Source organism: Podarcis melisellensis (genome assembly GCF_964234715.1).
Source record: "Podarcis melisellensis genome assembly, chromosome: 8".
NCBI classification, from domain to species: domain Eukaryota; kingdom Metazoa; phylum Chordata; class Lepidosauria; order Squamata; family Lacertidae; genus Podarcis; species Podarcis melisellensis.
In genome coordinates, this window is record NC_138540.1 from 41170668 (window position 1) to 41187798 (window position 17131).

The 17131-nt window shown below is 47.7% G+C and overlaps 1 protein-coding gene across 1 annotated transcript in view; it reads right to left on the reverse strand.

Annotated features, from left to right (window-relative positions):
- CPNE7 (copine 7) overlaps nucleotides 1–16294 on the reverse strand; it is a 42115-nt gene extending 25821 nt beyond the window's left edge. Inside the window, exons 1-2 of the mRNA XM_081921585.1 lie at nucleotides 15975–16294; nucleotides 11358–12396 (exon numbers count right to left, since the gene is read on the reverse strand). Of these exons, the coding sequence (XP_081777711.1) occupies nucleotides 11358–11531 (174 nt within the window). The 5' untranslated portion in view covers nucleotides 11532–12396; nucleotides 15975–16294. The remainder of the gene's footprint in view (nucleotides 1–11357; nucleotides 12397–15974) is intronic.
- Between the last annotated feature and the right edge of the window lie 837 nt (nucleotides 16295–17131).

Consider the following 17131-nt stretch of genomic DNA (forward strand, 5'->3'; position numbering starts at 1 on the left):
ACAAAGCTGCGATCTCAGATGAAAAGCATCACATGCTCTCTGGCTCTGCTATAATTGTCTCTTCATCGTCACATTTCAAAGTAGCTCTTCCCCAGAATCGAGGCCGAGTCTGGCTTACTGGGCCTCTGCCAGAGAAGGGGATGACGAAAGTTAGGACTGGACAACTCTCCTCCACCTCCTAAACAACTTTCAGGCTGGTTTCCCTCCCTCTGAAAGCAGCTCCCTTAATTCAGCCTTTGTTCGGCTCCGTTTCCGCTTCACTGTGGATTTTTCACAATGTGGTAGGCAATTAGAGCCCGCTTTCCAGAGCTCAGCTTGCTAGACCAAATGAAAGAAGCATGAGAGGTGTTGCTTGCTGCCAATTAAATTTCTTCTGGAATGACCAGGTGGGTGGGCAACATTTTGCTCAGGGCCTGTCATATATTTGGGATTGAGAAGGGTGTTTAACTGAAATAAAAAATAAAAATCTAGCTTTTAGGAGGCTTTTCTAGGTTTGGCTCCCCTGCAGCTTGTTGGTGGCTTGGCTCACTTTGGCTTCTCTCGTTCTGCAAACAGAGAATGGTTGAGCAGAGGAACATAGGAAGCTGCCTTACTCTGAGTCAGATCAGCAGTCCAGCTAGCTCAGAATTGCCTACCCGTGAGTCAGGGAGCCAAATGCAGCTCTCCAAGCCTCTCTCTCTGGCCCTTGGGAATTGGCTCATGTCACACACCCTCCCTACTTATACCTCCACCAGCCCCTTTTTGCCTGGATGGAATGTGCCCTTGAACTCTGGTCATTAATCTTGCTTGCCTCTGGCTCCACCTTCTGCTGGCATGTGGCCCTTGGAAGATTGCCCAGGAGTGAGTGGAGCCCTTGGGTTAAAAAAGGTTCCCCACCCCTAGCCTACGCTGACTGGAAGCAGCTCCCCAGGATTTCAGGTTTCCTTTGCAGCCCTACCTGGAGATGCCAGGAATTGAACCGGGGATCATCTGCATGCAAAGCAAATGCTCTACCACTGAGTTATGTGTCCCCCCCCCGCCCCCGCCACTTTTGGCACAGCTTTGGGCTAGGCATCCCTCTGGCAACTATTCTGAAACTAAGCTTATTTAAAGTAAGCCTTGTAGAACAAAGAGAGGCTGAAGCAGAGATCCATGCAAGACCAGAATTCATGTGATTCTGCTAAACCTTAGCTGCTAGGTAGCTCAGACATTAAAAAAAAACGTAGCAGAGCTTTCATGCAGCAACTTTGTCAGTCTGGTAAGAAGGTGACGCATGACCCAGAACTTACAAATGACGGATAATGACACACACTAAAAAAGAGATAATAACGTAGGCCGTGCTGCTGTAAAACTGAGCTGTTTAGAGATACATCCCCCCCCCAACCCCACAATTAGGCTTCGTGAGGATTGTGATCTGTATTACTGCAAATCTCAAGATTTATATTATTCAAGGAGGGCTGGATTGTTTTATTCTTCGCAGCAGCTGTCTGGTGCCCTCACCTCAGGACGTCTTGCAGTGTTGCTGTGGATCTGTGGTCCTTAGGGTTATTCCTGATGACCTCCTCCTTTATTAAGCATTCATCCTGATTTGCTTGCACAAAGCCTGAGTGGAGCTTCGAACATAGCTGGTTTTTACTGAGCTTTCATTCTTATTTGTTTGCAGGGAAGTTCTATGACAATGAGCCTTCGTCCTAGCCTGGCCTGCATCCATCCTAGTTTGGTGCTTCTATGTCTTGCCGTTAGCTCTTTGTTCATCCCCCGTGTTTCAATGCATTTCCCAGTTGCTCTTCCAAACCACAGATGTCAGTTCTTTTTAAAAGCAGATTTGTGGCACCAGGGCAACAGAGCCTTTTCATCCGCTTCAATGGCACAAACATTAAGTTCCAGTATGCAGATCACAACCACCCCCCTTCCTGCGAAATAGTGGCATTTTCAAGGCGCTCTCAGACCATGCAATCCTGGAGTTACCACTCCAGCATTTATGGCGTATTTCTATACCGCTATATCATATCATAAAATATCTGGGCACTGTACAACACTAAAACATAAAGAGAGCTAGTGTGGTGTAGTGGTTAGAACATTGGACTAGAACCTGGGAGACCAGGGTTCAAATCCCCACCATTATGCTTATTGGGTGAGCTTGGACCAGTCAGTCTCTCAGTCTAACCTAACTCACAAGGTTGTTGTGAGAATAACAACAGGAGAAGCAACTTCCGCCCTGAGCTCTTTGAATAGAAGGTGGGATATAAAGCTAACAACAGCAATCAACATTAAAAAAACCCCAGATAATTATCAAAGAGACCGGATAAAAAGTAATAGTTAAACTGCTATAAGAGCCTGTCGGTATAAAAAGGTCTTCAAGGGATGCCTGAGAGTCAAAAGCAATGGCTGCAGAATTTTCAGGGTGACTTAGAAAAATTAATGAATTGCAAACTGATGTGTAAGTGTGGATAACTGAATTTAGGATTGGGGGAAAAGGAGAAATGAGAAAAATGTGTGTAGGCTGTAATTCTATATACACAATTTCCTGGGAGTAAGTCTCATTGAACTCAGTGGTGCTTACGCATCTGAGTAGGCATGCTAATTTGCCTTCTTTTGAATTTTCAAAAGTTGGCAAGTACGTTGGTTGATGGCTGCTACAAGCGGGGATTGAGTGGAGGCAGAACAGCTGATTTTTGCTAATTTTTAAGAACTGTCGAACAAACCCAGCTTGTTGGCAACCTTCCATTCTTCTGCCCTTGACCAAAACACTTCTCCTGCTGCTCCTTTCTATCAGCCACTGATGTCTCTCCTGACCTTGCGCTAGGGACCCACAGCTTAGCAGTTGCCCACCTTTTTTACCAAGGCACCTGTGCCTTTAATAACAGCTTAATCTGGAGAGCAGGAACTGTAGCTCAATGGCAGAACATACGCCTTGCATGCAGGAGGTCCCAGGTTCAATTCCTAGTATCTCTAGGTAGGGCTGGGAGAAATCTCTGCCTGAAACCCTGGAAAGCCACTGCACATCAGTGTAGACAATACTGGGTTTGATGGACCAGTTGTCTTCCTTGGTAAAAGGTAGCTTCATGTGCTCTTGTGCAGATTGTAAGAGGAGACAGCACTGACCTCCATGCCATAAAAGCTTCACCTGATCCAGCCAATGTTAGTGGCACAGGAGCAGCTGGAGCAATTCTTTTCCTGGTCAGTTGGCAACCTTGATCAAATTCACTTTGTTGATAGCATGACATCTGTTTGGGACCTAGCTAAGAGGACTGAAGAGTGCACTGTGAGCAACTATGCTTATCACTGCAGTAAAGTCTGATCCCACAGGAAAAGGGACAGCTGAGGACTGTGTGTGTGCATCCCTGCAGTTGAGCAATCCAGAAAGCTTTAACAGCCCTCATTCATCATGCAAATTGCAAGGGAAGAGGGAATTAGTGGGAAGAATGCTATCGCTGTGCAACACATGAGGGCTTGGCCTGCTTGCTCCCAAGGTTGGCAGGAGGCCTCCTTTGTCATCCATCAAGCTCCCTTCCTCTCTCGAGGAGCCCACTGCCCACTTCCCAATGGGGGGGGGGATCACATTCCCGCAGAACTGATTTACACCAGCATCTTTGGCTTTTCCCCACCATCCCATCTTGAGTCAATTGGGCTTGCAGGGCTGGGCCAACCTTGCAGGGTAACTGCAAATCAAGGCACATTAGAGCACCCAGAGCTAGCCTAGTTATTACTGCATCTGACACCCCAACCTTTTATGATAATGAGACACCCTAAGGAAGGAAGATCTATACAGTACTGACATGCATGGACACATGTGCACATGCACAAAAGCATGCACAGGATTGGAAAGATTTCCCTTGTGCAAGCTTTTGGGTATCACAGAACTCTATACCACGCACCAGATGAAAATGGATCCTTTGGGACCGATGTAGCAGCTGTGAGCAACTGAACAGATTTTAATAGGGTTGAATCCCCCAAACATTTCCCCCTTTCCATGTTCATGATGCCATGGAAGTTGCGGAACGTGAGCAGGTACTACACAAATTACCGTAGTAGCAGACAAGAAACCCCTGTTGGAGAGGCAAGAAGGACATGAAAGTTCAAAGAATTCCAGGAGCTCTCAAGTCCCAAACCTCACCTGGATCCTTACTAGCCACTGCAAATACAGTAAGAATGCCCTTCGGGAGGGGGAAACTCCCAAAAGGTTTTATGGCACCTTGAAGATGAACAGCAAATTTTATCATGGATTTTACGGGGTCCACTTCATTAGAAGCATGAAGCATAATCCTCAGTTGCAGACATAGAGAAAGAGAGAGAGAGAGCGCAAGCGAGCACTTAGTTTGTAAGGGGGGGCAAAGGCTCGTGGTGCCAAATGAAAATGAAATTCAAAAGGTGCACATAGTGACAATTCAATTAGAGCCAGAATGAATGTGAGATGAGCAGAGTGATGCTTTACAACAGCAGAGACAGGCGATGAAACAATCCACTTGGCAATGCTGAGTGAATTAACATCTCTAGTGGGAAAGGAAGGCATGGTCTCCATTCAGACCCAAATGAATAGGGTGGCACTGAAGGGCTACACTTCCTGCATCTGATGATGCAGTCCATTAATGTCTATGCAGTCATAAAAACACATTCCTCTTCAAGGTGCCACAAGACACTTCATTGCAACTGACTTACCACAGCTGCTACCCCTATGGAAATGACCCTTTAGCCTCTCCCAGCTTTGTGTCCTCAAGATGTTGTTTTGAGTTGTGTGACTTAACTAGACACCACATTTTTCAGCGTCTGGGGCCCCTCAAGGATTAAGGGCTCTGAAGCTTAAGTTTCATTCATTTCACTGTAGATCCGGCCCTGCAGTGAGAACAGGATGCTGGACTAGATGGGCCCCCTTTGGCTTTACCCAGGAGCCAGGCTTGTCTTATGCCTTGTGCCAGCAGCCTGCTCTGATGCCCTGGGGTGCCTGGTGGCTCTTGTCGTTCCCTCTGCAAGCTGAGCCAGAAGGTCCATCAGCCCGAGCAAATCAGGCTACATCCTCTGGAATGGGTAGCCAAAGCGTCTTCTCCAACTCCAGAAGCCCCTGATGGAGAAAAGGGCCATGGACGTTTCAAGGGACTGGCTGTCCATCTCTTCTAGCCCACCTGCCTGGCCTCTATTGCCACTGCCTGCTCAGCGATTCATGCAGAGGATGAAAGCCTTCAGTGCCAACATCTAACGAGCATCTGAAGCTACAGGCAATTAACCCTGAAACTGTTACAAAAGAGCCATGTGCCGGGAAGTGAGGAGAGGGAATCAGCCTGAGAGCCGGGAGCAACAAGAAAGCCAGGCGCTCTCCCTCTTCTTTGCAAGTGCACAAAGGAAGGAAAGGAAGATTGCAGGCAGGAAGTGGCTGGCAACAGGCCCAGGTGAGGGAGTGAGCAGAGAGTGGTTTGCAGGTGTCATGACCCAGCAGTTGACTGCTGTGACTCCTCAGAAGCCCCCCTCCTGGGGGTCGGCAGCAGGGCAAACCAAACTAACCTCATTCCCCAGGACACTCCAAGAGAGAATAATCACAGGATCAAATCCTTGTATCCTGCAAAAAGCCACCTGCAAATGTATCCTTTTACACAGATTAATCAGGATTATACAGAGTGAGGTAGCTGCCTCAGGCGGCTGATGGAGCAGGGCAGGCAGCTCAGGGAAGGTGTCGGAGGAGAAAGCTGTGGGTGCCATGCAGCCTGCCCTCTGCACCCTAAGTCCGCTTCCAGGCTGTCAGCATTTTGCAGGAGGAATTCAAGCACATGCTGGAACTGTGGGCTTGTGTATTTAAAGCAGATTAAAGTGCCTCTCTTGCCCTGGTGAAAGAAATCCGTCTTTTGAAAAGACACTGGCCTTTTTGTGGTTAAGAAAAGGGCAGGGAAATGCACTGAGAAGTGTGGGATGGTGAATAAATGATCCGCAGGAAGACGTGTAAACACCATGCAGGGTGAATGTTTATGGTTGTATAACCTCTCCGCAAGCCATTTCAGTAAAGACCGGACACAGTCTAACCTCCACATAAGCTTTGTGCTGGCAAATCAGGATGAATGCTGAGGAAGCAAATCATCTGCAGGAGTCTTAAACCTGCCTGCTGACCTCAGGTGCAGTATTGGAATAAGATTTAACTGCCAATTCAATTTGTTTATCTACCTGGCATGCAGCTTGGGAGTGGTGGGGGGTACAGACCACTTTGCCCTTAGCTCAGGTAGGAAAATGCCTCAGAGCTGACCTGGAATTGAAGCCACAAGTAATCATGGGTTAGTCCCAGAACATCTCCTTGTTCAATGTCAGAGCTTACTCCTGAGGTATGTGACTTGATAACGGAGAAGGGTGCCTCAGAGCACATCAAGAGGGCATTGCCTTCACCTCACTGAATAATCTCCACCAACTTTCCACGCTTCTGGGATCAGGGAGCAGAGATTCAAAATTCTAGGCAGCTTGTCCATCTAATGCAGGTCTGGGGAACTTTTTGCCCTGCAGATTTTGCTGATCAACGGCTTCCATTGTCCCTGTCCATTGGCCATGTTTGCTGGGGCTGATGGGATTTATAGTTCAGCAACATCTAGCTTTCCCAAGGCTCCCCACACCAGGTCTCATGCAGTTGCGGTCCTCTGGGCAAGGAAGGGCTGCATCTCTTCTAGGAGTTGTAATGAACCTTACCCACTACGTTGTGCAGCCATAGCAGTGACCAGAAAAGGAATGACTACTGAGACGAACACAGACAGAAGAAACGCCTTGGTGCATCTGCAGCAGCACAAGCAGACGCCTTCATTGGTCCCAGCTGCAACAAAACATGTCTTTCCCGTATCAGTCTCTACAGCCACAGCAGGTGCTGTAACTCTCCAGCAGTTTGACTTCACCACCAAAGGCGCACCTCTTTATTGTCTCCCAAGACGGACAGATGCCAACCATAACACTGTTTATTAATTAAATTACTTACGTGCTGCATTTTGGGGCATTGCTGTCCCAAGGTGGCTCACATTATCAGAATAAATAAATAAATAAATAAATAATACTATCTTTTAAAAAATAATAATCAACGGCAACAGCACTGACAATTATTATAAAAGGCCAGCTTAAAAGAGTTACAAAGACTAACAAAAACAGCTAAGCAGAGCTATAATTTTGTAACAGTGCTGCAAAGAAAGCCTTTATGAAAAGGTAGCTGAGAAAAGGCATGGTTTCTAAATCAGTTTAAAAATCCATAGCATAGAGGCCATGCACCCCTCTGTGGGGACAGAGTTCTATTCATTTATAAGATTATTTATCATTATTATTTTAAATTATTGTGAACAGCTGAAGAAATAATTAAGGTCACTATCATCACTAACCACTAATTAGAAATGCAGATTCTTCTATTCCCATTTATCAAAGCACTATGAATGTGCATTCTTCAAGCTTTGCATAGAAAACGTTCCAGATTTTAATAGCATTTATTGGTATCTCCTCTCTCTTTTTAACTGTTTGCTTTTTTATCTCTGGTTTATTACCAGACACATTTAACCTGTAAATAATTAAGCAGATGAGAAGGTGAGTTTGTGATGCAAATGCATTTTGCTTACTGAGTGGCCACAGCGTGTCATCTCCTATTGGAAAGCAAAGGCCAGGGATGCTGTCCAGGGCAAACTTGGGTCTCCCCAGTGTCTTGATCTTAGAAATTAGCCACTGAGGCTGGCAGGGGACCTGGTATCCTCTTCCCAGTTTGACAGTTCACAGCCAGCAGGAACCAGCATCAGTTGAAGCTAAGGGTAAGAATGCCTGGCACACGCTACTCCAGAAGTGCTCCTGCCTTCAGCATCAGTTAAGTGCTTTCAGTAGGGATCCATTTGTATTTAACTCTTACAAAGCACTCAGTAGATTGACAGAAATGCATTAATGTTCACCAAAGATGTGCCTGAAAGCAGAATAGCCAGAAAGACCCTTCCATTGCATCGCTGCATCTCCAAATGGATTCCCTTCTAGGCTGGGAGTTGCCAGAGAATGGGAAGGGGTAAAAAGACATACCATATTTTGCGCTCTATAAGACGCACCAGACCACAAGACGCACCTAGTTTTTGGAGGAGGAAAACAAGAAGAAGAAAAATTCTGAATCTCAGAAGCCAGAACAGCAAGAGGGATCGCTATGCAGTGAAAGCAGCAATCCCTCTTGCTGTTCTGGCTTCTGTGATAGCTGCACAGCCTGCATTCGCTCCATAAGACGCACACACATTTCCCCTTACATTTTAGGAGGGGAAAAGTGAGTCTTATAGAGCAAAAAATACGGTACTGGAGCTGTTCGACATTCAAGCACCACCACGGCAAGGTAAGACCATCCTCAAATTGACTCCCTTTGGGCACAGCCTGTGGCATAGGTCTATGCAATGGGTGAGGAACCCTTTTCAACCCGAGGGCCACATTCCCTTCTGGGTGACCTAGCAAGGGTGGGTGGGACTCCCTTCAGCCAGTGGTGGGTGGGGCCACAGGCAAAAGTAGGCAGAGCAACAAATGCAGATTTTACTTTTGTACAGGAGGCTAGTTTCTACACACTTACACATCCTTCTCGGTTCTCCATCCTGGTAAACAAGAGTCGTTATCAGTGTTTATGGGAACACTCCATAACCAGAGAGAAAAAAATATCCATGGCCAAAATAGGGTCAGTGCTGGGTGTGGCCTGGAGAAAGGGTGTGTGGCCTGAAATGGGGTGTGCCCAGGGCCAGAGAGAGAGAGGCCTGGGCCTGAGGTTTTGCACATTAGGTGTATGCAGTCATAGCAACCTAAGAGCCAACACAAAACAGGCTGGAGCCAGCCAAGCTCAGAGCTCCAGAGTGAGCCAAGCTGCATTTATGAAGGAAGACAAAATGTCCTTTATACAGCTACATCCCTCGCCACGGGATCACATTCACCCGGTGCTATACCAGCTGCACTGGCTCCTGGCAGAGTACAGGATCAGGTTTAAGGTGCTGGTTTTAACCTTTAAAGCCCTATATGGCCTAGGACCCTCGTACCTACAGGACCGCCTCTCCTGGTATGTCCCACAGAGGACCTTACGGTCTTCAAATAAAAACATCTTGGAGTTCCCGGGCCACAGGGAGGTTAGGCTGGCCTCAACCAGAGCCAGGGCTTTTTCGGCCGTAGCCCCAATCTGGTGGAACGCTCTGTCACAAGAGACTAGGGCCCTGTGGGACTTGACATCTTTCCGCAGGGCCTGCAAGACAGAGCTGTTCCACCAGGGCTTTGGCCAAGGCACAGTCTGACCCCCTCCTTCTGTAATCCTCAAAGAACTCTAGCCCAATGGTTGCCATTAATTTGATTCTGAATCGGTTGTAGAATGAATTGATTTTAGAATGTATTTCAATTAATTGACTGTGATTTTACGTAAACTGTGCTATTTTTACTGTGGTTAGCTGCTCTAAGCCCGGCTTTGGCTGTGGAGGTAAAAGGTACCCCTGCCCGTACGGGCCAGTCGTGACCGACTCTAGGGTTGCGCGCTCATCTCGCTCAAGAGGCCGGGAGCCGGCGCCGTCCGAAGACACTTCCGGGTCACGTGGCCAGCGTGACAAAGCTGCAACTGGCGAGCCAGCACCAGTGCCGCACACGGAAACGCCGTTTACCTTCCCGCTAGTAAGCGGTCCCTATTTATCTACTTGCACTTAGGGATGCTTTCGAACTGCTAGGTGGGCAGGAGCTGGGACCGAACGATGGGAGCTCACCCCGCCGCGGGGATTCGAACTGCCGACCTTACAGTCAGCAAGTCCTAGGCACTGAGTCTTTACCCACAGCGCCACCCGCGTCCTTTGGCTGTGGAGAGTGGGATATTTATAATATTTAAATTTATTATTATTATTATTATTATTATTATTATTATTATTATTACAATCTTTAACCAATCAGTTAACATTATTATTATTATTATTATTATTATTATTATTATTATTATTATTAAAATTATTAAAAAGTGTCCCCCAGTTAACCAGGCTCTTGCTTTAAAATTACATGGACGGACACACACAAAATTGTAAAAACGGCAAATGACAGGTACCCTCTTAAAAGAGGCCCTGCCCTTACTCTCTCATGGAAAAGGGGGGAAACACTGCAAAGATAACAGAGGCATCCTTCCTCTAAAAATGACTGCATTTTGCTTCAGGAATATGGTTTTACCCACATGAAAATATATGCAGTTTTAATTGCTAGATTAATTAACTAAATCTCATAGGATTAACTGAGTAAGATTTCTTTAATCAAGTGACAGCCCTAAGTTACTAATCAGTTGAACTTTATAGTGTGTGGAGAGGGGGAAATAGTCCTTCTTGAGCACAAATCAGGCAATGCACAGGGTTGGAAAGATTCCCCTTGTGCAAGCTTTTGGGTATCACAGAACTCTTTACCACACACCAGATGAAAATGGATCCTTTGGGACCGAACATGATAAAATTTGTCTGATGAATCTCCGCCAAATCAATTGTGCTGAGCATTGTAAAACCAAGACACCTGGGAAATTAACACAAGGCTATTGGAAGAGGGGCTATGTCCCACCTCCCCTCTTCCCCAAAGCCAGCCCTTTGTGGCCCTCTGATCCTCCCACACATAAAACCACACTCCTATGAAGTAGCCTACAATTGTTCCCATCTATGGACAGGAATTCAATCATTACAAGCCTATGTGGTGGCTGAAACACGACTGTATGGCAAGCACCACACCCTGGGATCTGCCATTTTGGAAGCAAACAGTGAACCCATCTTTCTGCTCTATAGTTCAACGGGACAGGCCAGTTTCCAATTTCCATGTTCTCCTCATTGTCCAAGTGAAACCGTCCAGGCAATGGGGATTGCAAAGGTTTGCATCCATTCATTCACTCGTTCGTTCAAAAACCCATTCAGGCCTCTCCTTCCTAGAAGCTCAGTGAGATCCAGTTCAACAGTTGAAATCGTTATTTTGAAAGCCCTGCCCTTCCACTAGCTCAACCCTGGTCCACAAAAGCCAGTCCGTCTAGAAAAGGCTTATAATCGGACTTTTGTAGGTCTATAAAAGCAGAACCACCATCAAAAATGCTTCTCAGAAATACACCCTTGCACTTCTATATGTGGCACATGGGTGGAAATTGGAGGAGGGTGCCCTTAGTCAGTTTCATGACCAGGATGAGCTAAAAGATGGTGAGCCCGATATACCTCAAATAATGCCTAGAAGAAGAGGTGAGAGAAAGGAGAGGGCTCCTGCAGCAGTGGCACCTTGTGCTTCCGGCACCAGCTGTTGGTTCACTCTGCTCTGCGCCTGCTGAAGATGCTTGCAGGGCAGCAGGTGAAACCAACCTGGTTGCTTAGCAACACTATCCTCCCATCCCTCACCAGCCCGCCTTGCCTGCCTCCCCACTCCGACCTTCCATTCCCCGTGAGCCTGTTGCCTACCTCCATCCACTGCCCTTGGGACTGCATGAGGAGCACCACGCAGGGATCCGACTTGTTGAGCGTGTCGCGGTCAAGCAGGTGCTTGCAGCTGACCCGCAGCTCCACCTTGGAGACACAGGTGGCAGAGACAACGCCCAGGTTGGCTTGGGAGGTTGGGTCCAGTAACTCATTCATCCTGCTCAGGGAGGAGGGCCCTCGCTCAGCAACAGCTGCAGGTAGCAGAGGCAGCAGAGAAGAGTGGCTCAAGGGCTTGGGTGCCCAGGAACATCCACAGCCAGATCTGGGGTCCGGTGATGATGGGCTGGCTGCAGGGCGGCTTACGGCACAGCCAAGGAGCCTGGCTCACCTTCAGCCCTGAGGCGTCGCCACTTAGCAAGGGACTGCTGAGTTTTGTCTGCAGTCTATGTGGTCAATGCAATCCCAGAAGCTTGAGGAACATAGCCTGAAGGAGGCACTGCCTCTTGTTTGCTTGGCTGCTGCCAAGCAGAGCTAATTAAAGGAGTTTGTCTTCTCCCTACAAATTAACAAGTTGTGTTTTGCTGCCTCCTTCTTCTTCCTCTCACCCGGATGCCAGATCCCACTCAGCTTGCCTTGTTGCTGGCACAGATCTAGCCTGGGTGCGTATGTGCCCTGGCACCCTCCCTGGAGAGATTGGGGGAGGAGGTGGCCCTGTCTTCTGGCCTTTGCTGGTATTCAGGACTTCAGAGAATAACAGGGCAGGTTGGGGCGGAGGACAGGTGTGGGGGGGAGAGAGACAAGTCTCTTTTTCCAAGTCACCAAGAGCAGAAATAACCTGGCAGTCCCCTGGATTTCTGGATCTTGGGTTGACACAACAGGAGACAGGGCACGTATTTCACAAGGCAGATCTACCAGAGGATACGCTGACGTCTTCTTGTATCTGGCTCAAGGCTGGATCTCTAGACACGAGTGGAAACCACAATCCACAGCAGCACCAGGGTCTTTGTGTGATGCTCACAGACTGGCAGAACAGGTTACCTTGCCATGGGAAATGTGCTGACAAGGTCACTCAAGCAGCTGCCTAAAGGATATAAAAAAAAACACAGGGTAGGTAAATTGATAAGCCACATCCCAAACATTCAGAAATCAGGAGATAAGTAATAATGTAAGAAGAGCTGTGCTGGAATAGACCATCTAGGCCAGAATCGTGTTTTCATGCGGGGTTGGGGATGGCAACACAATGCTCTGCGGAAGCACACAGGGCATGAAGACATAGTGGTCCCTAGCTGTTGTTCTCCAACAACTTGTATCCAAAGGTAGACTGCCCTTGAATTTGGATGCTCCACATAAGCATCATGACTAAGGGCTGAGATTGAGTCGGAGATGGTGAAGTCAATTTACGTGAGCATTCTGAATCATCACAACTGAGCAGCAAGAGCAGAGTCTCTCTTGCAACCTTTTCAAAATGTGAGGATGCAGTGGAGCTCTGATCCATGTCAGACCAGTCATACCAAACATTAGCTTCACTGACAATTATTATGAAATATTTGCCAAATGGTCTATGACTCCACAGAGCCCTGAAACATGTATCTTCTCATTTGTCTTTGGAGTGCCGCTATGGTAATTGTCAAAAAAGCTGCTACGCCATCTACCTAGTGGAATTGTCCATTTATACGGGAGTTATGAACACAAAAACAAAGGAGGAAAAAATCACAAAGAAGTAACAGGTTTGGGAATCTCAGTAGATCCTATAATTCCTCTCCAGAAAGATAGTCATGTTAGTTTCTTGCAGCAAAAGCAGCCAGGTGTTTTATCACACCTTAAAGACTCATGAATTTATTGTGATATTAGCTTTCATGGACTACAGTCCACTTCAACATACAATCATCTGATGGTAGATTGTAGAGCACAAAAGTTTAAATTATAGTAGATTTGTTAGTCTTTAATGTACCACGAGACTCTTTGCTGTAACGTTTTATTAGGGTATCTGGAAGGAATAGGGTCAGATTGGGATATCAAATTAAAATATTTCTTATTACTGGCATCAAGAGTTTTGGTAGCTGAGCACTGGGAATTATTGAATGGCAAATTAGGATATGGTCCTTAGTTAAATGTGTCAGATTCACTTCCCCTAAATGAAAAATAGGGAAGAAATAAGTAAATAATAACAAGGAGTATTTTCAAGAAATAGTTTTTCTTTACTGCACCAAGATCCTAAACCAATTGGATTGATATTATGCACTATTTTTCTAAACAGATTATTGGATCCAGATTGCTCCTTGCACTTGTGAATTGCTAGTGGGTTCCCAGAGGTATTTGGTTGGATGATGTGAGAACAGGATGTTGGACTAAATGAGTCTTTGACCCAATTCAGCAGAGTTCTTATGCTGGATATAATGGCCAGTTTGATGTAGATTACATTCAAGGAAATTGCAAGGTGTGGTAGATTGATTTGGATGGAATTCAAGATAGATGCTAAACAAAACATTGGATATCTGTTAAGAATTGCGATTGGAAATTTGATCTGTTTCTCTGTGTATGTTATAAGGGGAGTTACACCAACTATCACTAACTTGATCTCTGCAGGTGCTTTCCCTACCATCCCTTCCATCCAATGGGGTTGGATGGGCACCAGCTTGTATTTTGCTTATGTGACCTGATAGACCTTTTCTGTAACATCCTTTGGTCTGATGTAGCAGGACTCTCTGTTGTTCCCCAGCAACAGGTAGCCTTGTGTCTCCATGTGATGCATTTGCACAAACTGTTCGTCACGTATGCACACTCTAATTAAGAACAGAAAGTCGTGAGCACCTATCACTGCAATGGTACACCTAGATTCCAACCTTCCACTATGCAGGCTGGCAGTTAGCTGTGTCAGGGGTCTCTGCCTGAGCCATTGCCATTCAATTGCTCACAGACATTTTGGAACTCTGGGTCATGTCAATTGAGAGCTCCCTCTCCCTCCCTCCCTCTCTCTCTCTCTCTCTCTCTCTCTCTCCCCTTCACTGGAGGTTGGTGGAGCAGCAGGATGAACAGGGCGACATCTTTAGAGGCTTTCCCCATAAACTGGAGAAGACAGAAGAGAACCCTGTTTTCTTCAGAGTCCATCTGGTGTTTGGGGTTGAACAGCTCCTGGAGATTCTCTCTAACCCGGAAAGCCCTGTTGCAAGCTTGCTGCCGAGGCCCCAAACCAGAACTGGCAGTGCAGTGGACTGTTATTGTGGTGTTTGGCACACCAGCAACTTCATATAGAAAATAGTATTGGGTGTCATGGGAGTAATGTGGGCATCCTTGTGGCTTTTCTTTCTGCCCATTCTGTCAGAGCAGAGCTCAGCACTTTCTCTGGCAACTAATTCCTGGGCTCTGGGAAGTTCCAAATTCTTGACCCTGCACACACACACCCTATGGCAAGTGGAAAGCACAGCAGGGGATCCCCCCAAAGGGGAGGAAGTTGGGGGCGTTCCTGTGGCCAAGCGCTTACTTAATTGCACACAGCTGGTGCCTAGGCTTGTCAGTGCCTGGGATTGGTGAGGAGACTTTTTGATGCATGTTTGTCCCCCCCCCCCCCGCAAAACATACAACCCACATTTGCCAGTGCATGGAGATGCTCAGAAGCATGCAGTCCCATATGCATGCACATGCGGGGGCACACTCATGTGTGTGCATGCTTCACAAGCACACACCTCAGTATAAACGCCGTCGATTATAGATGCACACTTCCGTAAACATTCCCACATGCATGGGCAGTTAATAAGCTTGTTAGCTATTTTTGTTATTGTCCAGAAAGAGAAATGCATGTTTTGTGAGATACAAGTATAAGATCAAAGTTACTTAACATGTATAATAAAGCAAAACCATCATGCCTCCTTGCCACCCAAATGGTAAATACATGTTCATGCAGAAGTGTGTATTTCCTTGCATATGCACCCATTTCCTGGCTGTTGCATGTCATTTTTCTCAGAGGTTTTATTCACACACATCCAAGAATGAACACCTTGATGTGCAAACATTGGTGTGCTTCCTTTTGCTCCTTCTAAGCCTATCAGGAAGCCAGTGTAGGTATCTTCTTACCAACACTCTGTCATTCACGCATTATGGTGCAAATACAGTTTTGCTGACACATAAACATTGCTGTCTAAAAAAGTAGTGGCAGCGAGTATCCTCCAGGAGTGCATTTACACACACACACGCTGGTGCATGCACCCCAAATGCACACACACACACACACACAATTTCCTGCATGCACACTTCTGTCAGGCTAACACAACTGCTCAGGCACAGAGATGACGCCCATGCTGCCACAAACACACCTGCACAAAGTTTGCGGGCTCTTCCCACGTACCAAAAAGAGAAAAAGGCAGGCATGGGTGTAATGCCCCTGTGCTCATGTTCAACGGCACATCTCTGGAATTTAGTTTCAGGCATCCACACGTTTAGCGTTCACGTGTCTCCTTCCGGAGTAGCTAGAGAGCCTCCCTTTCCCCGCGCGGATCTGGAGCTAGGCGGTGGGGAGGCTGGCTGGCAGCGTCGGCTGCCCCGCCGCGTCCGGAGCTCGTCCTGCCAAAGTTGCCGGCAAAGGCGCTGACCTCCCTGGCACTGGCCCGCTGCCCACCCCGGGGCAGCCCACCCGCCGCCTGGCGCCTTGGCTCCCCCACTCACCGGCTTTAGCCACAGCGCGCGTCCCTCTGTCCGCCTGCCAGCAGCGCTCGCTCGCTGCTGCGCCTCTTCTGCCAGCGCCAAGATCCGCGCTCTGCCTGCCTGCGCCCGCTCTCTCCTGCGGAGCTCCGAGAGCCAGACTCGACGACAGCAACAGCGCAGGAATTAACTGCTTCAGCGCCGGCTCTCTTCTCAGTCGCGGGTGGAAGGGGGGGGACTGCTAAGTCCTCACAGTGGAAAGATTGGGGCGCTGTCCCACCAACCTGCCCTTAGCCAGCTCCCACCTGCCTGCCTTCTTACTTATCATCCAATCCAGGGGGTGGCACCGCCTGCCAGTTTCATCCCCCTCTTGAATATCAAGAGTTGCGCTTGTAGAACTCAGCAGGGAGGAGGAGGAGGAGGAGGAGGAGGAGGAGGAGGATGGGGCAAAATTAGGGTGAGTTGCCTGTCATTGGTTCTGGAGCCTCTTGCTGTTTGGGCTCCTCGCCTTCCGCCTTGCCAGCTCCAGTGGGCACCAGTCACCTCTGAACGCTCAGGATAGGGGTCTCTGTCTCCGAGGAGGGTTAGGTCCATGCCTGAAACCAGAGCCTCCCCTCTTTCCCATTTTTATCACACGTCCATCCTGACCTTCAAACAGGTCACTGCAAAATAAATGCACGATCTTCCCCAATCTCAGCAATGCTCAGCGTTTTGCAAAATCTGGCCTGGTGGTGGTGGCAAATTCTGCTTGTGCTTCTTGTACTCAGTGAGCCAGCAGCACACCTGTGCCCTTGCCCTTAACGGTGGGGCCATTGCCTCCCACAGCATGCAGCCTTTCCCTCCAGATGCATTGATGCAGCCTCATGGCAGGTGCTGGCCCTAGAACTCACAACCAAAAACCCCATTTAGAACCATCATCTTCCTCCTCTCTCCAAAATCTTCTTGCTTGGTATCCACCTGTCTCGTTTGCAGCACCAAAGTGACCTCCTGCGATGCGCAATGTGTATGGAGGCCCTGGGTTGCCCAGATGACAAGAAGCCCCTCTCTGCCTCACTGATGTCCAAAGGAAAGCAGAGCAATACATTTGGCACCAGCTTGGCTGCAGGAGTTGCCAATATAAGGTGCCATCCAACTGTCTTAAGGACTCCACTCCAGATAGCGGAGGTTAAATATCCTTCTCT